This window comes from Macadamia integrifolia, chromosome 6 (assembly GCF_013358625.1).
Source record: "Macadamia integrifolia cultivar HAES 741 chromosome 6, SCU_Mint_v3, whole genome shotgun sequence".
Taxonomy (NCBI): Eukaryota; Viridiplantae; Streptophyta; class Magnoliopsida; order Proteales; family Proteaceae; genus Macadamia; species Macadamia integrifolia.
Window position 1 is genome coordinate 318,508 of NC_056562.1, and position 24,725 is coordinate 343,232.

The 24,725-nt window shown below is 37.3% G+C and overlaps 4 protein-coding genes across 6 annotated transcripts; all 4 read right to left on the minus strand.

Moving 5' to 3' along the window:
- Positions 1 to 171: 171 nt before the first annotated feature.
- On the minus strand, positions 172 to 1,107 carry LOC122081575 (putative disease resistance RPP13-like protein 1). Its single transcript, XM_042648752.1, has one exon. The coding sequence runs from the start codon at positions 1,105 to 1,107 to the stop codon at positions 172 to 174; it is 936 nt and encodes a 311-aa protein (XP_042504686.1).
- Positions 1,108 to 8,045: 6,938 nt separating this feature from the next.
- On the minus strand, positions 8,046 to 9,444 carry LOC122080647 (non-functional NADPH-dependent codeinone reductase 2-like). The gene is made up of 4 exons (XM_042647450.1): positions 9,039 to 9,444; positions 8,724 to 8,967; positions 8,466 to 8,645; positions 8,046 to 8,383 (listed from the first exon to the last, which is right to left on the minus strand). Exons 1-4 carry the CDS (start codon positions 9,347 to 9,349, stop codon positions 8,159 to 8,161), a joined length of 960 nt encoding a protein of 319 aa, XP_042503384.1. The 5' UTR covers positions 9,350 to 9,444; the 3' UTR covers positions 8,046 to 8,158.
- Positions 9,445 to 10,734: 1,290 nt separating this feature from the next.
- LOC122081395 (non-functional NADPH-dependent codeinone reductase 2-like) lies at positions 10,735 to 13,245 on the minus strand. 2 transcript variants are annotated; one of them, XM_042648510.1, is made up of 5 exons: positions 12,787 to 13,125; positions 12,461 to 12,704; positions 12,192 to 12,371; positions 11,569 to 11,799; positions 10,735 to 10,949 (listed from the first exon to the last, which is right to left on the minus strand). In XM_042648510.1, exons 1-4 carry the CDS (start codon positions 13,098 to 13,100, stop codon positions 11,575 to 11,577), a joined length of 963 nt encoding a protein of 320 aa, XP_042504444.1. In that variant the 5' UTR covers positions 13,101 to 13,125; the 3' UTR covers positions 10,735 to 10,949; positions 11,569 to 11,574. The 2 variants fall into 2 exon arrangements, with proteins under 2 accessions (XP_042504444.1, XP_042504443.1); XM_042648509.1 differs by lacking the exon at positions 10,735 to 10,949 and having other exon boundaries at positions 11,451 to 11,805; positions 12,787 to 13,245.
- A 4,569-nt stretch (positions 13,246 to 17,814) lies between these two features.
- Positions 17,815 to 19,274, minus strand: LOC122081397 (non-functional NADPH-dependent codeinone reductase 2-like). 2 transcript variants are annotated; one of them, XM_042648511.1, is made up of 4 exons: positions 18,844 to 19,274; positions 18,519 to 18,762; positions 18,243 to 18,422; positions 17,815 to 18,155 (listed from the first exon to the last, which is right to left on the minus strand). In XM_042648511.1, exons 1-4 carry the CDS (start codon positions 19,152 to 19,154, stop codon positions 17,940 to 17,942), a joined length of 951 nt encoding a protein of 316 aa, XP_042504445.1. In that variant the 5' UTR covers positions 19,155 to 19,274; the 3' UTR covers positions 17,815 to 17,939. The 2 variants fall into 2 exon arrangements, with proteins under 2 accessions (XP_042504445.1, XP_042504446.1); XM_042648512.1 differs by lacking the exon at positions 18,243 to 18,422.
- Positions 19,275 to 24,725: the final 5,451 nt, after the last annotated feature.

The following is a 24,725-nucleotide window of genomic DNA, read 5'->3' on the forward strand; positions in this document are numbered from 1 at the left end:
ATAGAAGCCTTACTTTAATTAAGAAGAGAGAAATAGAAAACAATGAACTGGACACTAAACAGAGAAACATTAACCTTAATTAAGAAAATTGATACAATCATTATTCTGATCAATAAGTTTTACAAGCATATTTCCATCTTGGACACATATTCACTAATGTGTGGCCTTTCCTCACAAGCAAGATCTTTTCCGCATGTTAAAAATGAGGTGAATTTGGGGATCAACACCATGCACAAATTTATTGAAGGATGTGTTTTGTGAAACAGTAGAACCATTTTCTGAATTATGAGTGACAAGATTAATATTGGGTTCTACCTGTTTCTCCAAAGTATCTTTCCATTCACTGTTCTCCGTTTTAACTCGCAAGACGCCAGCAAATATCTTTACAACCAAAGGTAAACCCTTACTCTTATTTAAAATTTTTTCTCCAAATACTTTCAACTTTTCATTGGCATAAGATGAATTCTCATCCATGAAAGCATGCCTTCTAAAGATTTCCAAACAATCCTTGTCTGACAAACCTTTTAGATCATGGTAATGGCAATGATCAGTGCGTAGGATTGATGCTACACCTTTGTTTCGTGTTGTAACTAATATCTTGCTCCCTGGCTTACCAAATGTGAAAGGGATCCTTAAAGCATCCCATCTCTCGTAGATCTCGTTCCACATGTCATCATCGATCTCGTTCCACATGCCATCCAAAACAAATAAAAATCTTTTGTTAGTCAATGTTTCTTTGAGTTTAACCTGTAATGCATCTAGTGAATTAGAAGGAAGGGTTGACCCAGGGATTGACTCCAGAATTTTTTGAGTTAACTTGACCACATCATAATCTTCGGAAACACAGACCCAAGCTTTCAGATTAAAATGTTTCTGGATAATCTCATGGTTATAGACAAATTGAGCAAGGGTTGTCTTTCCAACTCCACCTATGCCGACAATGGGCAGCACCGAGAAATTATTATCATTGTTACTAGGACGACTTTGCAACAATCGAATAATCTTCCACATATCTTCGTCTCTGCCAAAAACTTTAGATCTATTCACTAAAGAACTCGTCGGTGGCCTTTGACTGAGTATCATGTGCCTTAAGGACCTAGATCCCATGCTCGAGTTCAAACCTAGAGCAACACCTTCTTGTAGATATCCATTACTTTTGATTCAGACTTATTAATTTCCTGCAGCTCTTTAGGTCCAAAGCCATCAGGCTCATTGATGCCCTTGACCACAGATTCAGTATCAGCCTTCAACAAAGGTGAAGCTGCTCTACATTCATTTGGAGTGAGAGAAACAAGGTTGCGTACCTGTTGGGTTTGGTGAGGGTAGTTCTGAGATTCAGATCCCAATTTCAGGCATAGTATGTCCACATCATGAAGGAGTTGTTTGAGGTGGTCGAGCCACAGTTCACAGCATCTTTGGTAGACTGCTTCACTTCAGATTCATCATATAAGGCCTGGATCATGGTTAATGTCTGCTTCAGTGACTCCACTTCATCTAAGTCCATTTTCCAATGGAGTAAGAAGTCCAGCAACTCAGGAGAGATTAGCTTATGGAAGGCCCCTCCAAGAAACTGTTTCAGATCTGACATCTTTCAGGGAGAGAGATGTAAAGCAAGAGAATTCCCAATTGAGAGAGAGAGAGAGAGAGAGAGAGAGAGAGAGAGCTGTGTTAACACTCTTTAGTGTTAGGAGAGGGAGGGCGGGAGCTGTGTAAATACTCTTTAGTGTTGGTAGATAAATCAACAAACAAACTAATAAATGAAGGGGAAGCTGGCTTTCACCTATTTCAATTGCCTAAAATTTCTTTGGAAAAGGTTTTGTGCATGGTGGTGCATCATGTACAAAGCCATTGGATGAGGGTCTATCCTACACCATTCACAGGTTCAAACAACCATTGGCCAATTTCTATTATATATAAGTACATTAATGGTCAGAATAAAAGAAAATTAGCCCATCAATGGGCATCTATCCCCCTTTTTACGTCCCCATGTCCCTCCCGTGTGGCGACATGGGGGTGCAAAAAGGAAAGAGAGGGATGGGGTTTCTCTCGCTTTTGNAAAAGTTTTTTTTCTATTTTGTTTGATATTTAGAATCGATTGGTTGTACCTATACCTATAATAATAGGAATGACTCGCTATTCACTCGGTTTTTGGGTCGATAAAAGTCTGCCCCTTATTTATTAATGGTTAATAATACTCCTACAATTTTATTGCGCAATATTTTATCTACACCATCTAAACCCCTCGTTCAACAAACCGTTAGTGGGAAAAAAAAAATATAAAAGAAAAGAACTTTGTATGGCTGCATAGGGTAATTAGTAACTCGATTCATTGAACTCTCTTCTTCCTCTTATGAAATGATATATCTACCCCTATTATATGAAGAGAAAGTAAAGTAGACACGAGGTGCTCGCACTATGCAGTTGGATAGTGAACTCAATCCCAAAAAACTGGATGAAAAAAAGATTGCTACACGGTCTTTGTACATATTCCTTTATATTTTTCTCACATATATAATAGAAAGTATAGCCCACATTGCCATTCCTACTCCTATTCTAATTAGGGAAAATTACATGATTATCCACTTTTCGGTTTCTTTTTACAAAATTACCCATCAAAAGTTTCAGATAACAAAAATACCCAAAATTAGGTTTTCTTTTACAAAATTACCCACTTAAAGTTTAAGTTAACAAAAATACCAAAAATTGAGTTTGAGTTTACAAAACTACCCACTCAGAGTTTCATTAATAAAGAAATACATGATTATATGTGGAAGATGAAGACTCATTATTTTGGGTAGTTTTGTAAACCCAAACTTGATTTTAGGTATTTTTGTTAACTGAAATTTTGGGTGGGTAGTTTTGTAAACACAAACCTAATTTTGGGAATTTTTGTTAACCAAAACTTTTGGCAGGTAATTTTGTAAAGGAAAACCCAAAAGTGGGTAATCATGTAATTTTCCTTTCTAATTATGCGGTAGTGTAGTATGCAGATTCCTTCTTACCCTTGCCCCTGTAGCAAATCCTCCCCCAATATATAAGCTCTTGAGCCTGAGGCTTATATTGCACCTCCTTACATATTATTTTTTTAAAACAAAAATAATCTGTGTGAGGGTGTAGGGTACCTGTCATCTCCCTGTATAAATACTTCATGAGGCTCCTTCCATTGTATGATTTGGGGAGGATCATAATGTACAATCCATGACTAGTTGATCACAATAGAACAACCTTCTATTTTTTTGGGGCCGCGGCTGGGGGGGGGGGGAGTGGTTGGGGAAGGGGCAAGGTGGAACAACCTTACCATTGCAATTGGGATCCTCTCCAATGACTCTCCCTGCAATAATTCTCTAACCATACACATGCATGCCTAAGGTTGCATGCCGACCATCTGAGGCTATGTGCCCCCAAGTGCTAGGCTGCATGCGTGTATTCAATTAGAGGGAAATTGAAGAGAAAATCGTTGGAGAAGATCCGAATTCCTCTTCCACGTTTATGATTCCCTGCCATTGTCAATAACCGAGAAATAAAATGACGTGATTTCATGAAAGTGTTCCACTCACATTAAATGACCTCTCACCCCTCACTCACTTGTATGGTAATTTGAAATGATTTTTGTAGTAACAAGGGATCCAAACCAAACGTTCTTTAGTTTTGTTTTGTTATGTTTTTCCCCTTTTTTTTTTTGGAAGAAGTTTTTCTTCACCGTGTAGTGATGCTCAGGATGTAACCCCTCCATCTCCCTCCTATTGTATGCTTTTGATGTGCCTGTCCATCATGGTCTCAAAAAAACTTGGCTTCTTTCATTTTATCATTTTGACTTTCATATATATTGAATTTTTGGTAGAGTGTTCTCTGAAGAAGCGGCATATGGAACACATCAATGAAGAGCGAAAAATGGTTTCACACATAGGGGTATAGAGGCCATTTTATATGAGAGGAAAGAAAGAGATAGGATGCCATGTGGCGTGTACACTCTACCATCGGCTCAAAGAACTTTTTTTCTCTTACTTTTGTAGTAAAGGAAAAAATTCTCTCTCTAATTTTGTCTTTCATTTCAAACCATCTTCCATTTGCCTATTTCATTTTATTCAAAAAAAAACAAAAAAACAAAAAAACCACGAATTATATGGGAAAAGGTTAGGTACACTGCTGGGTTCTGAGCCTCTGTCACTCTCTCCCTCTCCTTTACAAAGGACCCCCATTACTCTCTCCCCTCTCCCATCCAGTCTAGCCATTAACTCCAATAAAGCTAGTGGAGCACCCAACCTCTATCCAAAAAATATAACCAAGGAACACCCTAAATCCTTGATTATAAAGAACATTACCCTCCCTGATTGTGTTTGGTATGCCCACTTACATTGGGAAGTGAAACCAGACTGCGATAAAACATTTATTCCCCACCTCCACTTTCCCATGTGTAGATACGAAGAACACTATTGAGTAGCGTTCTTTAACTCATAAACGTAGGTATTAGAAAAAATGGATAGTAGAATTTTTTCGTAGTTAGGATAATTTTACCTTTCTTTGGAAGCTTGTGGAAAGTTTCAGCTTCCATGAAGTGTTGGCTTTTACTTGTCATATCCTTGGAGTGAATCGATTTGAAATTTTGAACTGAATTGTGTTAACATCAATATTGCTCATGTAAGGATGTAAATCGGTTCAGTTCCGATTATTTGATGTGGTTTTAGTTTGATTCCAGAGAATATTGTGTCAATCCAAATCAAATTGATTCTAAAAATTGATACTCAAATCAAAGTTGTTCGATTCGATTTGGTTTTATTTATTGTGCTTATCATATACTATAATATATATATATATATATATACATTAATATCCAACTCAATTCAATTCAATTTTCGGTTTTAATCGATGGTCCTTTTGTTGGAACCGGAATCAAACTGAACCAAATTAGGATATTGCATTCCAGAACTGAATTGATTTGATTCGATTTGGTCTGGTTTTAATTTCGTTTCCAGGCCGGGTTCAATTTGACACCCTAATATATAAGTGACGAATCACTCTTCTTAGAATAAGTGATCAACATGGTTTTGTAAACTTTATCACCTCGCATTAAGCACACATGGTTGCGTTTGCATATAAATTGATGTCCATGTCTATTCCGTATTTCGCTTTTATTATATCAACCTTCTATAGTTCAATTTTTAATCTTTGATGATAGTATAATGCATGCATTTTCTTTGATTCTTAGATGTCGTCTTTGATTGGTGATTGGGTTACGAAACCCTAAGACCAACACCAATATTGGCCTCGAATCAATGCAATATGATAAGAGAATTTAACAATAATTAATGGGAAGTGGCTCTCTATCCTGGAGCAGAGCTCCATGTTTCTCTCTGTCTCCTCCAATAAATAAAGGGCAGAGATATTTTTTCTCAATAGTCTAGTTTCTTTTCTTTTTGCTAGTGAAGATGCCAAAGTATTGCCCATTAACCAAAGCCAGAGACCCAGTCTCTTAATCATTTGTCTAATTGATAACCCCTCCTGTGGTGGTTATCGGGGACCCAAACCCCACAATTATGCTGATGTGGAACATATAGGCCACATCATCTCACACCCTACCCTTGCTATATATAAAGAATGCATAAAGAAAACTTCATTCTATGTAGATTTAAGCAATATTTCACAATGTACATGTTTTGCCATTGAAAAAGGTTACAAACTATTTGACATCTTTCATTGAAAAAAAGAATCTTAATGAAGCTGTTATAATAAATTATTTTAATAGAGGCGTCATTCTAGTTAGAGACAAGAATGTAAAGAGATTCTATGAAAAAAATGATGACACAAACATTATTTAAGGAAAAAAAAAAAAAAAAAAAGAAAAAAAGAGGTGTTCGTCTTCGTTAAAGATACTTAAGGATACCGATAATTGCTAACATATGGAATGGTGGTTGCACGATGCCTAATCTTACGTCTGCTTTTCGTAAGCATTTTTATTCTTAGAATGGAGAATGCATTCTTAATGGCGAATGAGAAAGAATGCATGTTTGGATACATGGTTTATTATTATTTTTTCCCTAAGAAACTGATACATGAACAGTTAAAATGCATTTTTGATAAAATAAGGATCTGTGATTATTACCATCAAGATTTTTCTAATAATATTATTCAACATTTGGATTGAAGAAACCAACCATTCACATGGTCTACATAGGTTGATTAAGGATTCTCTATTCGATTCCAAATGTGTTACTAATTTTAGCCTAGCTGAATATAAACCAAGTTGGGAGTTTGGTCTACAAGGCTTGAAAGTTAAAGGGAGCCTAATAGTCTTCACATGTGTTGGTGAAATTTATAATTCAACAACTTTTCACACGACAAGTAATTGATTGACATTTAGGTGGGTTCATGTTTATTAGGGGCTTCTCACTCGTCTTGACCACAATTTTTGTATTAAAATGCATCATAGGATTTTTTTCTTGGATGAATTTCATCTTTGTAGATCAATCCTATACAAGAATGATTCTCGTATGGCATAAGGATTTGATCCGCCCTTCACTTTTGTCTATCTCATCAACCCTTTTATAAATGCTTCCAAAGTATTTATTTCCACAAAGCCACATTCACGACTAGAATTTTTTTTTTTTAATTTTTTTAATTTTTAATTAATTAATTAATTATTTATTTTTTTTATGAAAAGAGTTGACCCTATTATTCTGTTGAGGTGGGACAACCACCAATACCAGCAACCAGACACATTACCAACTGCTGTTAGTGATAAATGAATGACCAGAACCTAGTTTAATGTGTTTAATACTTATTATAATATGAAAGTGAACGTGGGTTGATACATTGTATTTCAATTCTTCCATATATCACAAGTCAAACCTATGGGTTAACTTATTTATTTCGAATTTATAATTGTTTTTTTTGGTTGAACCAACATATCCTATTGTTTCTTTGAAGTCAACAGTTCCATGTACGATGAATGGATGGACAAGAAGAAGTCAAAGATACGTTTTTAATAGAAAATAAGTAGAAAAATTGATCAAAAGGTTTCTAAAGTAAATAAAATAAAATAAAATAAATATGCCACTCCATTATTCTATGACTTTGAATCATGATTTTGCGTACATTATATGTTCGCGTTAGCTAAATTTTTTTTCCAATGATATGAGTACAATATCCTCTATCATATAGACTCAATAATCTCTATCAATTCTTATCATATGGCAATTATTGATCTCTTTACCAATAAAACAATTGTTCAACTCTAGAAATTCAACAACCCTAGGGACTGTTAACATTTCCTAAAATTAAGCGTATAAATTCAACATGTCTTTGGTATGGGTGAATTCATATTAGATGGCAGAAAAGAGCCCACATAAGTGAATAAGTATCATTTATTATTTTTTTCATTCATCACCTTAAATTATGTGGGAGGCAGCAAAATGCCTGTTCCAATGGGGCATGCACCATGAGCAAGCTATATCTATCACTTGAAATAATATTTGGTGCTTACATTTTAATATTCAGTATTGTCTACTAACCCCTATTCATGTACTATATTCTATATTTTTTTTAATATTGGTGTTTGAGGGGTTTTAGTCCCCTTGTATTGTATTCTATTTTTTTTTAATACAAATAATATTTAGAGAAAAAAAAACCCTATTCATGTATCAAATTTTATTTTAAATGGACTCTTATATGAAACAAAAATCCTGGTTAAAGCTTGACTAAAAATCAAAATAAGAGAATGGATTATCCAGAAGAAGAAGAAGAAGAAAAAAAAATAAATAATGGAAATTCTAAGAAAAGATGAACCATATGATTAAGTTGGATTATGAAATTAAACACGTGACCAATCAAGAACCATTATGTCAATATAATATCGATCAGGTATCAATATTGGCTAACATGGATAATTTGAAACCATGATCTCTTGTCACCAAGAGCTGTGATGCTGTGACCACTTCCTCCTTTCACCAATCTTTTAATTAATCAAAGACAGAAGGGAGAGTGGGGTAGTTCCGTAGTTGAACCGACCAAATCTAATAAAAAGGCAGGGAGGTTCTGGCAATAAAATACTTTGGTATATTAATTAGTAAAAAATTTGTCAAAGAAGTAAACTAAGCATACAATCATTCTTGGAAATACAACTTCAAAGGTCTGAGCAGTCATGAGAATCACAAGAGCTGACTTAGATCTCTCCATCCCAAAATTCCTCAGCAGACTTGAATGGCCCATCTGCTGACACAAGAACATCTGTATTGAAAGAACTAAACTGCTGGATCTGAGTGATCTTCTGGGTGTCCTCCTCCCTCAATGCCCAGTCTAATATGTCCAAGTTCTCTTTCATCCTCTCCTCATTGAAGCTCTTAACAACAACAACTACTCCTTGCTCAAAAACCCATCTCAGACAAACCTACACTCCCAAAAAACCAGAAAAAATCACATAAAGTTTTGGACCATGGAGAACAAAAATTAGGGTAAGAAATTACAAGAACCTGAGCAATAGTCTTTCCTCTAGCCTTTGCAATCTCTTCAAGCTCCTTACACTCCATAACTTTATTGGTCCCCCAAATTGTACCTCTAGCACCCAAAGGAGAGTAACCTGTCACATGTATACCTTTTCTCTTACAAAACTCCCTTAGCTTCTTCTGCTGCCAAAGTGGGTTCATCTCCACCTTCCATAGTTCCAAATTTATAGATTAAGAAGAATAGGGAATACAAAGATAAAAAGTTTGGGATAGAAATTGACGCACTTGAATTACTGCAGGAGGGATTGTAGCAATAAGAAGTAAATCACTGAGCTTTTTACAGGAGAAATTGCTAACACCAATGGATTTAGTGAGACCCAGCTTCTGGCATTCTTCCATGGCTCCCCAAACAGATTTTATGTCCATAGGCATAAGGTCCTCCTTTGGTGGTGGAGCTTGAAACTTTCCTGGCTTTACGCTTATTGGGAGATGTATAAGATAAAGATCAAGGTAATCCAATTGAAGATTCCTACAGAGATTATCTATAATGGTTAATCAATAATTAAGCATTAAAAATAGACAAACTTGAAACCCACTTACCTAAGAGTCTTGTGAATTGCAGGGAGGACTAGATCAGCATGCGAATCAGTGCACCATAGCTTGGAGGTTATGAAGAGCTCTTGTCTAGATTTAATGAAGCCTTGATCATGAGCTTGAGCTATGGCTTCACCAAGAAACTTCTCTGTCTGGTAAACGGCCACCGTGTCGAAGTGTCGATAACCAAGCTCGATTGCCCGGAGTATTGCAGAGGTGACAGCATTTGGTCCTACAAAAGGGTAGACTGCTGTGCCCATACCTAGAAGAGGCATGGTATGGCCAGAGTTTAGGGTTATCTCAGGGACACTAACCATTTTTTTCTTAGTAATTCAAGCTTGGTACTGCAATAGTGCAATGGCTGATGACCAGTTTTCCTCAACCTCAAGAAGGAAATGCCCAAAAGAGGGAAGGGAATGAACCAATCCACATAAGAAAAAGTCAATAGATTTGCTCATCACATGGTACTAAATTATTGTGTTTTGCTCCAGCTCTCTATCTGGGCGTAGGGCACGCTGCCTCTCAGGCTTTTTTTTAAATAGAAAAAAAAAATTATAGACTTAGCCCCTTAACTCTTCCACCTTAAGAAATAGGAGTGTGGATACCACGACCTCCTACCTACTATTTATGGAAAAAAATCGTCTACAATTCCGATCTCGTACAATTCCGTGAAATACCACCTTCAGGGGGTGACACGTGTATTGATACCAATGCAATGATCCAGATCTGATTTAAATGACTCTTCACTGATTAAAGGTTTTATTAGTTGTACCAGATTTGGACCATTGCATTGGTATCAATATACGTGTCACCCCCTGAAGATGGTATTTTACAAAATTGTACGAGATCGAAATTACAAACGATTTCAACCCAAATTCTTGAAAAACAGAAATGTTCAATGATGCCTGGATGCTCACCAATTACAATGTGTGGTACTGGGATTAAATAAGTGTGGGCCATTGGGCCCCTGCTTGGCTCTAATACGTCCTTGCTGGATCCATTCCTGTGGTACTTGAGGCTCAACGTACAATGGATGATTGGGAGGACCTAAGATATGTGCTTAAGTTTTCTTAACCGTCGGATGCGCTCTGGGCCTCTAGTGGAAAAAAACCATAAACTCTTTAAAAAAAAAAAAAATGTGAGGGAGTATTGGGAGGAAAGTCCTACACTGGTTACTTTTGAGATACTCTTATCACTCATATTCTTATAAGTCCCTCCATCCAATAGGTCGACATTTGATGCATTGCATGTCATTCAATATAAGATTTTAATTCTTTCATTTTGTCACAAGTCAAACCTACGAATTAATTTTTTGTCAATAAAAATTAAAAAGAAGAGAGAGAGAGATTTCTTCCACCATGCAGAAATTATTCAGCCATCATCCTAGGGATCCTGAAAGATTCCCCTATATATGTATTGTCGAATGAAATCACCCTGCTCTTGCATGATCCCTTCTTTCATCCATTAGAAAGTTGTGGTCATAGGAATTTCCTTTTCACCGTGGCTTAAGGAAAACTCCGACCAAAAGGAAAGAAAAAGTCAAACATGTCATTCTCTTCTTACATACTAGAGGCTTATGGGATTCTTGTAATTTTTTTATGACTTTGAACCTCTGTCCTTTGCTATTGCACCAACATATTCTGCTATTTGTCTGAAGCCAACAATTTCACGCATGATGAATGCATGGACAAGAATAAGTCAAAGACTCAATTTTAATGGAAAATATGCAAGAAAGTGGATAAAAAATCTCAGGTAAAAAAAAAACATGATTCAGCCACTACAGGGAGTTGGGGGGGTGTTTGGATGAACCACCAAGGGATAGATATAGCTTGCACCGGTGGTGTAGAGGCACCATGAGATAGTTGGGGGAGGGTTTGGATGAACACACCAAACCCAATAAAAAAGCAGAGAGCTCCCGCTAAAATACTTATGGAAAACGAAAGCTACCTCTCGTGTGTGTTTATGCTTAGACACACATAGGCTCAAAAAAATTCATTGTCTTGGCCCAAGAGTTGAGGATGCCTCTGTGTGGTCTCCCATTAGTCTTTGTATTGGTGTAGTATTTGTGCAAACAAATAACGTTCTCTTCCAATACTTATATAATTACTCCAATCTTCAGTCTCTTTTTATTTTCTTTATCTGTGAAAGGGTTCTCTAAAAGGTAACATGGCCTCTATATCAGCATGGGGACGTATGAAAACACAAACAAAATCACCAATAACAGTGGTATTTCCGTTTTTATGGGGGTGAGACAGTCATTTTACCCCTACCTGTGTCTCTGGTTGTGGAGACTATGCTCCCTTACGGGTTTTTTTTTCCCCTTTTCAATTTTAAGAGAAAGTGTCTCTAAACATGGAGGGGGAATAGATTATCAAACTGATTCTCTTTCTGCTTGATCGGTTTTAATACAAACTCCAATTTATAAACTGTGGTATATTAACTAATTGGTAGAAACATTTTTCACACAAGTAAACTACGCAAAATTCTTCTTACAAATGCAACTTTATAGGTCTAATCAGTCATGAGAATCATAAGGGCCGAGTTAAATCTCTCCATCCCAGAATTCCTCAGCAGACTTGAAGGGCCCATCTGCTGACACAAAAATATCTATAGGGAATGCACTAAACTGCTGGATCTGACTGATCTTTTGAGAGTCCTCCTCGCTCAATGCCCAGTCAAATATGCCCAAGTTCTCTTTCATCCTCTCCTTGTTGAAGCTTTTAACCACAACGCTTACCCCTTGCTCATGAACCCATCTCAGGCAAACCTGCACCTCTCAAAAATAGAACTTCATCAAAAGCAAGTACTTAGGCTCTGTTTGGTAACGTTTTTGTTTAAAAAATAATGTTTCATATCAAAAACAGAAATTTAAGTTTCTGTATCAAAATATGACTTTTTTTTTTTTGGAATGAAACTGGAACGACGTAACTTCCTTTCCGTCAATTTTCATTCTAAGCGTTATATTTTTTTTGTTTTCAACTTTTTTCTCCAGGAAAAAAAACAAAACATGCCATAAATGCATCAAACGTTTTATTCTATTTTTTTTCGCTGCTATAGAACGAAAAAACTCCAGAAACATTTTTCTGAAACGTTAACAAACGCAGCCTTACAGGGTTGGGACACTGGAGAACCAGAATTAGAGTAAGAAAATAAAAGAACCTGAGCAATAGTCTTTCCTCTAGCCTTTGCAATCTCTCCAAGCTCTTTACACTCCATAACTCGGTTGGTACCCCAATTTGTACCTTTGGCACCCAAAGGAGAGTAACCTGTCACATGGATACCTTTGCTCTCACAAAATTCTCTCAGCTTCTTCTGCTGCCAAAGTGGGTTCATCTCCACCTTTTATGATTCAAATTTAGAATCAATTCAGCATAATAGAAATAAAATTAGATTAAAGATAGATATATCTAGCATGGAAATTGACTCACTTGATTCACTGCAGGAGGGATTGTGACATTAAGAAGCAAATCACTAAGCCTTTTGCAAGAGAAATTGCTGACACCAATGGACCTTGTGAGGCCAAGCCTCTGGCATTCTTCCATGGCTGCCCAAACAGACTTAATGTCCATAGGCATAAGGTCCTCCTTTGGTGGTGGAGATTGAAACTGTCCTGGCTTAAAGCTTACCGGGAGATGTATGAGATAGAGATCAAGGTAATCCAATTGAAGATTCCTACAGAGATTATCTATAGTTGTAAAGCAATAATTAAGCATGAAAATAGACACAAACTTGTAAGCTCATTAGGGTTTGTTACCGAAGAGTCTTGTGAAGAGCTGGGAGGACTAGATCAGCATGGGCATCGTTACACCATAGCTTGGAGGTTATGAAGAGCTCTTGTCTAGATTTAATGAGGCCTTGGTGAAGAGCTTGAGCTATGGCTTCACCAAGAGACTGCTCGGTCTGGTAAATAGAGGCTGTATCAAAGTGTCGATAACCGAGTTCGATTGCCCGGAGTATCTCTGAGGTGATGAAAGCATTTGATCCTACAGAGGGATAGACTGCTGTGCCCATACCAAGCAGAGGCATGATATGGCCAGAGTTTAAGGTTATTTCAGGCACACTAACCATTTCTCTGAGTAATTCTAGCTTACTGAAGTATGGTTATGGCTGTCCAGTTTTCTTCTACTTCAAGAAGATGGAAATGCCCAGAGTTAATTCAATGAACCTAGCGATTCACATGACACTAGAGTCAATGAACCTAATACCATCCCAAGGGAAATCAAAAAAGAACTAATACCATCCCAACGAAAAAACAAAAAATAGAAGGCAATGGACTTGGTCATCACATGAGATCAGTTATTGTATTGGTGCACTTATTTAATGTGGAATTCTAGCACATTATCTTACATGTCATTGACAATGCTATTCTATCCTGGGGCGGCGTAAAAATTTAAAAATAAAATAAAAAATAAGAACATAATGGAGTAAAGAAATCACGTTTACTTTTGTACTTAACAATCAAATAACATTTATTTTTGTGAATTGTCATGCAAATGACATTTACTTTTATAACTAACGGAAAAATAGTATTTATTTTTAGGGGGCAAAAACCATGCTAGTTTGGCGTAGAAAACACCAAATGCGCATACCAATGGGAGGGCCGTGGGAGCATCTTCACCACACAAAGGGGGGGGGGATTGGGGTAGCGTGGTCTTTTGCACCTAACTCAATATGGGTATTTCCTACACTAGATTGGCAAGGTTCTTTTTCTCTTACTTTTATATCTGTAGATGCTTGTAATTGCATTTACTTTTGTAACTGCTACACAAATGACTTTTACTTTTGTAATTGCCAAACAAATGACATTTACTTTTACATAGAAAAAAAAAACCATTTACTTTTGTAACCGACAAGCAAATGACATTTACATTTATAACCACAAAAGCTTGTAACAGTCAAGAAAATGCTATTTACTTTTGGTCCCAACATTCCATAATGGCTACTTGAAGCTTGTAATTGACGATAAAATGGATTTGGCCAGGAGAGTCTCCAGTCTTCCTTTTCATCTTTAATTCCAATTTTGACACTGGGCGATTGACTAGTGAAAGCTGTGACCCCATGCCATGATGATAGGTAGGGTCAATATGCAAAGAACCACAAATGCAAGCAAGCAAGGTTCTCCAATAGCAAAGAAGCATTTTTGAAAAATCGAACTTCCAGAAAAGCCCACGTAAACCTGGGTAGAAACTATGGAAAGGAAGGGATGGACAGCGCAAACAACGTCTTTATAAACTAATCTCAAAGCATCTTTGGATCCCATTTCTAAGCTATTAGTAGAATTTTAATCTAATAGTGATCAACAGATATTAGACAGTAGTTGCTATGACTACTTCTATGACGGGAAACGACTGCTCTCCAACTGCTGTTGTGCATACTTCTATGTCGTTGTACTCCTATCGATGCTTGCTGCTGTGATTGATTATGCGTAGGTGTTGCTTTCTTTATTGTTTTTTTTAAGGCATCTGTTGGGTTCTATACAGTACACACAATGAGTACGAATTTCATGCCTGAAACATGCCTGGCCCTCTAAAACGTTTATTTACTCTTCATAACTATGGTTTTAGGTATCGGGATTGGACCGGATGTATCTAGTGATCTGGATTGGTATCAGCACAGGTTGATACCAATATCTGGCTAATCCTGTATGGGTGGAATTAGGGATGCAATTAAGTTTGGCCCTATCGGCTCAAACCTGCCTTGGCCTGCCTTGAGCCCCTTCTGCCCTAACTCGACCCTGACTTTGGCCCTAAATATATATATATATATATATGTATAAAACGATAGATCATAGATAATGTTCCTTAATAATTCCCAAATGTGTCTACCTCCAAAAGCTCAGGGCTTCTCACTTCACTAATCAAACTTAACCTTTCAGTGATGATAATCGTTTGTTTTATTTTAAACTGTAATGTGGGCAACTATATATGATTTTCTTGTTTTGGATTATTTTAAATTTTAATGTATTCACATTAATATAATTTTATATGATCAAACTTAAACCTTCATTGGATTGTTTTAAACTGTATGTAGGCAAATTATATGTAATTTTTATATTTTGAAATGTTTTTTACTTTAATGAATTTGCATTAATATATTATTTTACGGTCGGGGTCAACGTGGCCATGAATAGTAAAACAGGTCAAGATTACTTAGGACCGCCCAGGGTTGGGTTGAGCCCAGCAAGGCTGGGCTTGGGTTTAGATTTCTAAGCCTTGAGTTAGGGTTAGGGCAGGTCTAGTCTAAGATATGAAGATTCGGGATTGGGCTGGGGTTTTAAAAAGCCCAGCCCAACCCAACCCAACCCAACCCAGCCCTATTGCAGCTCTAGGTGGAATGGTACAGACCAAGGGTAAAACTATTAAAAAATCTAGGGGCAAAACTGTTCAATCTGCGCTTATCCATATCGGTATCATATCAATTTCCAAGATGGCACTAAATTGATGGTTGTAACATGTAAATATACTCATTTACTGAAACCCTTTTTTCTTTTCTTTTTTTGGGTGGAATATATATATATATATATATATTTGATACGATGGATGATGAAAATAGGGATGGTTCCATGCATCAACTTGTATCCATGGGTTTTGAGGTTGATTTTGAGAGAGTGAAGAATATTTGGATCCTTGAGGGCTACAGACATGTTTGGATAAACATTGAAGTGGACTGGTCCATAGCAAAGGCTGGTTTCAATGGCTCCCAGAAGGGAATCATTAAATTCAAGAAATCTTTGGTCACGAAGGGCTAACAGCAGGGACGTGTTAAGTCTTCACGATGAAGGGGTTTGATGGCCACTTGTACGAGGCCGATATGGACATGATTAAATTTATTTTTTGTATATAATTCTTGTAAAGAGTTTGGATCAAAGAGTGTAATCTCTTTTGTTTCTGGAGTAAAATTAATGGTTTGTTCAACAGTTTTGATGGTCTCCCAAGAGATCCAATCTTTGTAGTATATTTCTTTGCGAGATACTTTGGGCATGTCCCATTTTTGGAGTCGGCAGTTTAGATTTGTGGTTTGCTCATCATCCGATTGTATGCCCCAAACTAGTTCAGTGGAAAGACATCTCTTTCCCTGAGGAATGGCAAATGCAAACTACCACCATACCACCTCAAGTTTCAAATACCAATATCCAATCTATCACCCAAAATCTGGATGGCTTAGTCTCTATTCGATTTGATAGAAGGCCTCCACCTCCTGTTTACCAAAGTTCCAGAAGATCCTGCTCAGGTGCCTCAACCTCATCTGACTATTGGATTCCACCTCTTCGGACTCCACCCCCCAATTCAAGTTCAAATCTCTCTGGGTGGAGAATTTTGGCTTGAGTAGTTTGTAGGCTGGAGCTTGGTCTGTTTGTGGTTTGAAGGGGGCCTGCAGCTGAGGATAGAACCACAGCATGGGAATAGGGTTTATTTGTGGATGCCAATTGGGACTGGCTTCTTGTGACTATTTGGTTAGGAAATTTTTCACCAAAGGTAATAGCACGATCGATAGGGATAAGGGTACCTCTTTCGATCAGATGGCCAAGAAACCTGACTTTGGTAAGGAAGAATTCCATTTTTCTTTTGGATAGTACAAGGCCGTTTGATTTAATAATTTGATAAAATGTTCTTAAATGTTTGAAGTGCTGCTCAACTGAATTTGAAAAGACAAGGACATCGTCAATATAGACAATAGTGAATTGTCCGTAAGAATTGAAAATGTCAACCCCCTCAATGAGTCATCTCAAGACCTTTTACGAACCTTGATATGTAGTAATACTTGCCTTCAAAAATAAAAATGGTTTTTGAAAAAAAAAAAAAAAAATCAATCATGCCAAGATGCTCACCAATGATAAAAGAAAGAAAAAAAAAGGAGAGGGTTCTCTAAGCAAGCGGCATAGAAAATCATTTCAATGAGGTGTGATAGATTGGAGGGTAGCAAAGTCATTTTATGTGAGAATGAAAAAGATAGACATAGGGATATCCACACACCCAACCCGAAGGCATATTGTGTTTGTTGGGGGGGGGGTTGTTGTCAACACAACATGCCGATTCGGGGCTTGCCCTTGTGATTGGGGCTTCTCCCTTGGAAAAATGCTTCAAGGGCTTGGTCAATCGATCAAGTCCCTTTGATGGCATCTAGTCATAGAGCTATTAGTGCCCCATTCTGACCTCTATGTGGGTCCCTTGTATGGCTCCCATTGGACTCCTTGTACAAAAATAAATAAATAAATAAATAAAAGAGATCGATGACTAATTCTCCCCTCCCACCAGTCTATTCTATCAATAGAAAGAAAATTTATATATGGGAAAAGGCTGGGTATGCCGCCGGAACTATCCCAGCCTTCCCATTGATTGAGTGGCTAATTCCAAAAAAGCCGGTGACATACCTAACCTCCTCATTTTATTTATTTACTTGGTCAATCGATCAAGTCCCATTGATGGCATCTAGTCATATAGCTATTGATACCCCATTTTGACCCCTATGTGGGTCCCTTGTATGGCTTCCATTGGACTCCTTGTACAAAAATAAATAAATAAATAAATAAATAAATAAAAAAAGAGATCGATGACTAATTCTCCCCTCCCACCAGTCTTTTTTATCAATAGAAAGAAAATTAATATATGGAAAAAGGCTGGACATGCCTCCGGAACTATCCCAGCCTTCCCATTGATTGAATCGCTAATTCTAAAAAAGCCGATGACATACCTAACCTCCCCCTTTTATTTATTTACTTAGACAGAACATGGAGGACGAATAGATTACCAAGCTGGCTCTCTTTCAGCTTGATCTGGGCCAGTTTTAAAACCAATTCCAATCCTTAACTTCGGTATATTAATTGGTAATGACATTTGTCAGTGAAGTAAACTAAGAAAAATTATTCCTGGAAATGCAACTTCAAAGGTCTAATTTAGATTAGATCTCTCAATCCCAAAACTCCTCAGCAGACTTGAAGGGCCCTTCTGCTGATACAAAATCATCTGTAGGGAATCCTCTACACTGCTGGATCTGACTGATCTTCTGGTAGTCCTCCTCTCTCAATACCCAGTCAAATATGTCCAGGTTCTCTTTCATCCTCTCCTCATTGAAGCTCTTAACCAAAACTATCACCCCTTGCTCATGAACCCATCTCAGACAAACCTATACTCCCAAAAACAGAACTTGATCAAAAGCACATACAGAGTTGGACCCTGGAGAACAAAAATTAGAGTAATAAATTACAAGAACCTGAGCAATAGTCTTTCCTCTTGCCTTGGCAATCTCTTCAAGCACCTTACACTCCATAACTTGGTTGGTACCCCAAATTGTTCCTTTGGCACCCAGAGGAGAGTAACCAGCCACATGGATACCTTTACTCATACAGAACTCCCTTAGTTTCTTCTGCTGCCAAACTGGGTTCATCTCCAACTTTTATGGTTCCAAATTAATTTAGATTCAGGTTTTGCTCAATTAAGCATTAAGGGATAGAGATAGATCAAAGATCTGGCTGAGAAATTGACTCACTTGATTAACTGCAGGAGGGATTGTTGCATTAAGAAGCAAATCACTAAGCTTTTTGCAAGAGAAATTGCTGACACCAATGGACCTTGTAAGACCAAGCCTCTGGCATTCTTCCATGGCTGCCCAAACAGACTTTATGTCCATAGGCATAAGGTCCTCCTTTGGTGGTGGAGCTTCAAACTTTCCTGGCTTTAAGCTAACTGGGAAATGTATGAGATAGAGATCAAGGTAATCCAATTGAAGATTCCTGCAGAGAATATCTATAGTCATAAGCAATATTTAAGAATGCAAATAGACAGAATCTTGTCAGCCCACCATGGTTTGTTACCGGAGGGTCTTGTGCAGAGCAGGGAGGACTAGATCAGCATGGGCATCACTACACCATAGCTTGGAGGTTATGAAAAGCTCTTCTCGAGATTTGATGAGACCTTGGTGATGAGCTTGAGCTATGGCTTCACCAAGAGACTGTTCGGTCTGGTAAAGAGCAGCTGTGTCGAAATGTCGGTAACCGAGCTCGATTGAATGGAGTATCGCTGAGGTGACAGAATTTGATCCCACAAAGGGGTAGACTGCTGTGCCCATTCCTAGCAGAGGCATGGTATGACCAGAGTTCAGGGTTATCTCAGGCACACTTGCCATCTCTGAGTAATTCTAGCTTACTGCAATGGCTTGTACAGATTTCTATGACTCCAAGAAGATGGAAATGCACATGGTTAGTCAATGAAACTACTCCCTCCCCCTTCTTTCTCCCACCACCCCCCACCCCCACCCCCAAAAAAAAAAAATATATAAAATAAAGAAATAAAGAACATGGCTGCTCATCACATGGAGTTTAATTATTGTATTGCTTTCAATACTTATTTATTTATATATTTTATTCTTTTATTTGCAATTTGTAAGAGCAAACAAGCCTGCTGATGACAATGCCAAAGATGGTTAGTTCTTGTTAGCTTTATTTTCTCTTAGGGAAAAAGAAAACTAACTGGTCCCTTGGCCTCATTCCAGACACAGCCCCTGTGACTCGACTGCCTTGCCCTGCGCTGTCTCCTTACAAATTGAAAACTACCCTTTGGGGATGCTTTTGTGTGTCCCCTCATGCTGGTGTAGAGGTCACATGACCAAGTAGCATTCATCTTTCTTTTTTTTTTTTAATTAATCTTCATTGCTTATCTTTTAACAGGAAAAGAAAAAAAAAAATCCATTCTGTTTTGAATGATTTCATTCCTCTCTAATATTGTTGATCATCTTGTACCCAAAAAAAAAAATTATTTATCATCTCTTGACTGGATGAGTGAGGTGGCCCTCATCGCAATAGCACGATTGTTCCGTTGTGATTAAATGGTCATGGGTTTGAGTTAAGAAACAACCTTTCCGTGAAGCAATCGTAAGAGTGCATAAGTTATGACCTTCCCCAGACCCCACAATAGCAGGAGCCTCATGCATTGGATACGCCCTTTATTTTATCACTGGATGAGTTTTATCGCTGTGACAAAAGCAGTGTTTAATCAATGGTTCTCCGAATGTGAGTTAGAACTCAAGAAAGAAGAATTTCAGCTCATAACTTATCTAACCTTCTAAAACGTTCATCTACTCTTCTTACCTTGTGACTCCACTCTTTGACCAATCCTATTCCACTTTTTCTTTTAACAGAAAAGAAACATTTAAAGAAACAATACTCTGCTTTGGGAAAATCATGAACTCTATCTTCAATGCTTTGTACAATCTTTCTGTCATGCTTGGAAGTGTGTACCTATGAAATCCATTGCCATTTTTCTATTCCATTTGCACAAGCAAAATCTAAGTCTGAACAAATTTTGAGAGCATATGTGGAAAAACAACTCTAGGAAAGGGATGTTTTCTGACAATCAGATGCTTGCCGCACCGTCATACCCACGGCAGAGGATGTTTTCATGGGATCAAGGGATGTTTTTACTTGCTATTGCCAAGAAATATACTTCAAGGAAGATAAAAGGCTGCAAAGTTTTTAGGCAATTAGGTGTCTATCTTGAAGTTAGTCCTTTTTTTTTTTTTTTTCTCTTCTTTTTTCAGAACGTAGTCTATATTACATCAAATTACTCTTCAATTCAAAACAAGGGGCTTAATCATGTAGAAAAGAAGTCATATATATTAATTGATGTTTATAAAGTTCTGAATTGTTATTCCATTGGTTCATAATATAGTAGTGAGTAGCCTTGAATATGATTATAAAAACAAATAAGCAATATTTAGTGAACATTGAGCAAGTAATAGCTTTTTATTACAAAAAAATTCTAGCTCAAAATCAATACTATAAAGTTAATCAGTGCTGATTTCGATTCAAATTCATTGGAATCGATGGGGATCTGTTGGATCAGTCACAGTCGATTCCGATCTTAATCAGTTGATTCACTGATCTTATTCGCAATTCTTAAAATGGTGCCCTTACATTAGCCCAGGAGGTGGTTGCCAAAGTCAACATCAACTTCCCATAGGTGTAAGTGTAACAACTCTTTATGTACGATTTTATGACATGTCCTTAAAACGGTGCCCTTACATTAGCCCAAGGAGGTGGTTGCCAAGTCGGCATCGGCATCAACTTCCCATAGGTGTAATGACTCTTCACATACGATTTTATGACATGTCTTTTTTCTTTCGTAAAATACCTCAATAAACACTCTTAATGGTAAGAGCCTAAGAGGGGCATTTGCACGAAACTAAGAACAACTCTAGTACATAGTTTAAGGAATTAGATTGGATTGATAAGAATTGGTTGGAACGCATTGATATTGACCTTGACCAATCTCAATTCTTGGCTGATACCATATTAATGAATCGATAAGGTCAAAAGTTAAAATAATCAAAAAGTTACTTTCAAACGTAAAACCAGGATCATTTTTGTTCGATTCTAGGTGATCCAGATCAATATCAATCTTTACAGATGCCATTCCCAATACCAATTCCTCAAACCATGCTCTACTAGGTAGGCAGTAGGCACTCGACAAAATAGCCCCGTAACTTTGGGAGAAGGGGTGCCTCCTCACAAAGGGGGTCGCAGTGACCAGGCCCGGGCGACTGTTTACCAAAAACACAGGTCTCCGCAAAGTCGTAAGACCATGTATGGGCTAATGCCTATTCCCAGTGCCGAGTAGGTCAAGGAAGTTGGTGACCTGATGGACAAGGGTTTGCCGGCGACTGAAGCCGCCAATGAACGGCTTGGCCGTAATTTTATAAATGTCTAAAGTTAGCGAAATTCCTTTGTCGGGTAAGAGTTGCGACCCCCCGCTTGATAAAGGCGTTACGATCTGAGCACTGTCTCGGAGAGAAGCCTTGGTGAAATAGACATGTCTAGTGAAGATTGCGTGACTACCTCATCTGGACAAAAAGACCCTATAAGCTTTATTGTTTCCCTGGATTCGCTTTGGCCTTTCCAGCCCAGCTAGGTGGAGGGCGAAGAAGGCCTCCTTCTAGGGGCCCAGCCATCAGTAAGATACCACTTTGGAAGAGCTAGAATTCTAACCTTGTGGAAATGCATCGGCGCTAGTGGACTAGTGGTTCTGTAAAAAGAAATCCTGATGAATTCGCTCTTACTGTTCTTTCTCACAATTCACATGGCCCATACAGTTGCTTTCGAATTTTTCTTGTCCTGCTTTTTCACTCTCTTTCTCATCCACCATGATTGCTTTTGCATTATTAAATTTAAAGGTCCTAAAGTTAATTTCAAATTTTCTTCTTTTTTGCCTGAACGTACCACACGGTTGCTTTTGTGTTCCTACCAAATATATATATATATATTTTTTGCTTTGTGTCGTTAAAGTCCCACTTTTCTTGTTATCAATAGAAAATTTCACATTTCTGTTTCCCTTACTCATCTCCTGCTCTCTTTTCTCTCAAATTGTCTGCAAACATTTTAGTTGCGAGATTTTGGTAGCAGGCGCAAGAACAGTAAAGGTTCGATTCCATCTCTGTGGATGAGGCTCTGTTGATTTATACAAACTATGAAGATATTGATTTTATTACTGTATCTGTCTCTGTGGACATGTCTCTGTTGGTTTTTTTTTTTTTTTTTTTTTTATTGCCATCTTCATAGTTTATCAATTAACTTTAAGTATGGGACTTGCTAAGCCTGGAGCTAAGCTGAGTCACTTGATTTTAGTAGTAGTCATCTATTTCTTAGCTCATTGACTGGATTGATGAACCAGAATAGGTCAAGAGTCTCACTTTGATTTTTGAAATCAGAAAACTAGAACAAGAGAATAGTATTCAGAAAGATAATAGAATATATGGTTATCAAGATCTGTTAGTTCATTACCTTGAGATGTCATGGTATAGAAGAGACATTAACTATTCTTGCTCAATTGGACAGCTGAAGGAGTGGAAGCTGCACAAGTTTGTACGATTGTGGACTTTATGAGCAGATCAAATTTTCATCTTGAATCTCAAAGACTCATTACAGAGAAAAGGACTTTCAAGAGATCTTTCTACTTACATTAGTCCATAGCAAGAAAAAGTAGCAAGGTAAGACAGACCTCCTCTCGTTCTTCATATTGCTTTTGTTTTTGACAGAGTGAGGGATCCAGCTTTCACCTTTAGGGAGAAAGATATTTTTAAGTTCCTACTTAGCATCACTTGTGAATTGTAGATTCATTTGCTAAACATTTATCATTAGAAAATTGAACTGTTTATCCAATAACCCCAAGGGGGTGGTCAAGTTGGCAAGGGACCTCGCCTCATAAAGCGTGTGGTTTTGAGTAAAAAGAGAAAAACTGTTTATCCAGTGATGATTCTTTAACAGCTGTTTGGAGCAAATGTTTAGAAGAAAGATTAAGTGAAAGTTTAGCAATTTTACGATTTCTGTTGCTGAAATATAACTGTCTACTAAACTATGAGAAAATTTCTGATGGATTTTTGGCCCCAAAATCCATAAAATGGATTTTAACTGCCATAAAATGGTACCCGTAAGCCCCAACTAGTTCTTCAATTATACTAATGAGGATTTTTGGCCTGTAATCCTGAAGAAGAAAAAGGCATCTGAGGGATGTTTTAGAAAACAACATCCAATAAACTTGTAAATTTCTTTGCTGCTACTTATCATCATATTATTAGATTTTTTTTTTCCTTGTATTATATTTTAGATGTTATTAATATTTTGAAATTCTGACATGGATAATTTCCTGGTTAAGAAGCCCACACAGCTATATTCTATGCATTTTATTTCATTGATTTTCGTATCCAAAGCACATCCCTCTGAACTTAAGAAGTCCATACACTTCAATTTTACTTATGAATTTTGTTAATTCTAAGCAATTTGCACTATTTGGTCGATTAAAAAAAAAACCCCTTTTTGCATTAAATTTCACAAAAAAATAATTTGTCCATAGAGAGCTAGATAGACTGACTAGAGAAAAAAATATAAAATGATTTTTCTCATAGCTAAATGAAGTTATGAACAACTTGTGACCCTGGAACTAATGAGTATGTATAGCATTATCATAAATAAAAAAAATTCTTTCACCCACCTAATGTGTCATTGGTCTATGATCCACTAATTTTAGTAAATTTTTTACAATCGGACATCCATTGAGAAATAAAGTAACGAAAGAAAGGAAAAATTACACAACTGAACCGATTGTGTTTCTCGTACTAGAACTATTTTCGTACAGTTTGATCCACACAGGTGGAATCCACCACAGGGTTTCTCTTTGTGTGGATTCCATCTATGTGGATCAGTTCCGTACAAAAATAGATCTCGTAGAAAGACCTGATGCGCTCTCATTTTTCACTCGATTTCGGTAACAGAGGCTTTGCTTTCTACACCTAACTCATGCTTTGGATGAAAAGGACTTCTTTTAATTGTTTATTTTGAATTAACTATGGTGTGAGTGAGTGGAGTTTGCTTTCCATCTTTTTATTATCTTGATGCTGCAGTGAGAGTCAGTGGAGTTTTCTATTTTTTCTAATTCTTGATGCTGGAGTGAGAATGAGGGGATTTTGCCTTTTTGGTTTTTCTATATTCTTGATACTGGAGTGAGAATGAGTGGATTTTGCCTTTTTGGTTTTCTATATTCTTGATACTGGAATGAGAATGAGTGGATTTTTCCTTTTTTGTTTTTCTATTTTCTTGATATTGGAGTGAGAATGAGTGGGGTTTGCCTTTTTTTTTTTTTTTTTTTTTTTTGGTGGAACATAGGAATCCATTCACTGCATAGAATCAGAGCCACTTGAGGGGGGAGG

What these genes read in the sequence shown, in the direction of transcription:
- LOC122081575 (XM_042648752.1), bottom strand. Translation starts at nt 1,107, where the DNA reads ATGGGATCTAGGTCCTTAAGGCACATGATACTCAGTCAAAGGCCACCG.
- LOC122080647 (XM_042647450.1), bottom strand. Translation starts at nt 9,349, where the DNA reads ATGGTTAGTGTCCCTGAGATAACCCTAAACTCTGGCCATACCATGCCT. An exon ending in TCCCTCCTGCAGTAATTCAA is followed by an intron (nt 8,646 to 8,723) that starts GTGCGTCAATTT and finishes GAACTATGGAAG; the next exon opens with GTGGAGATGAACCCACTTTG. An exon ending in GAGGAAAGACTATTGCTCAG is followed by an intron (nt 8,384 to 8,465) that starts GTTCTTGTAATT and finishes TTGGGAGTGTAG; the next exon opens with GTTTGTCTGAGATGGGTTTT.
- LOC122081395 (XM_042648509.1), bottom strand. Translation starts at nt 13,100, where the DNA reads ATGGTTAGTGTGCCTGAAATAACCTTAAACTCTGGCCATATCATGCCT. An exon ending in GCTCTTCACAAGACTCTTCG is followed by an intron (nt 12,705 to 12,786) that starts GTAACAAACCCT and finishes TAATCTCTGTAG; the next exon opens with GAATCTTCAATTGGATTACC. An exon ending in GAGGAAAGACTATTGCTCAG is followed by an intron (nt 11,806 to 12,191) that starts GTTCTTTTATTT and finishes TATTTTTGAGAG; the next exon opens with GTGCAGGTTTGCCTGAGATG.
- LOC122081397 (XM_042648511.1), bottom strand. Translation starts at nt 19,154, where the DNA reads ATGGCAAGTGTGCCTGAGATAACCCTGAACTCTGGTCATACCATGCCT. An exon ending in TCCCTCCTGCAGTTAATCAA is followed by an intron (nt 18,423 to 18,518) that starts GTGAGTCAATTT and finishes GAACCATAAAAG; the next exon opens with TTGGAGATGAACCCAGTTTG. An exon ending in GAGGAAAGACTATTGCTCAG is followed by an intron (nt 18,156 to 18,242) that starts GTTCTTGTAATT and finishes TTGGGAGTATAG; the next exon opens with GTTTGTCTGAGATGGGTTCA.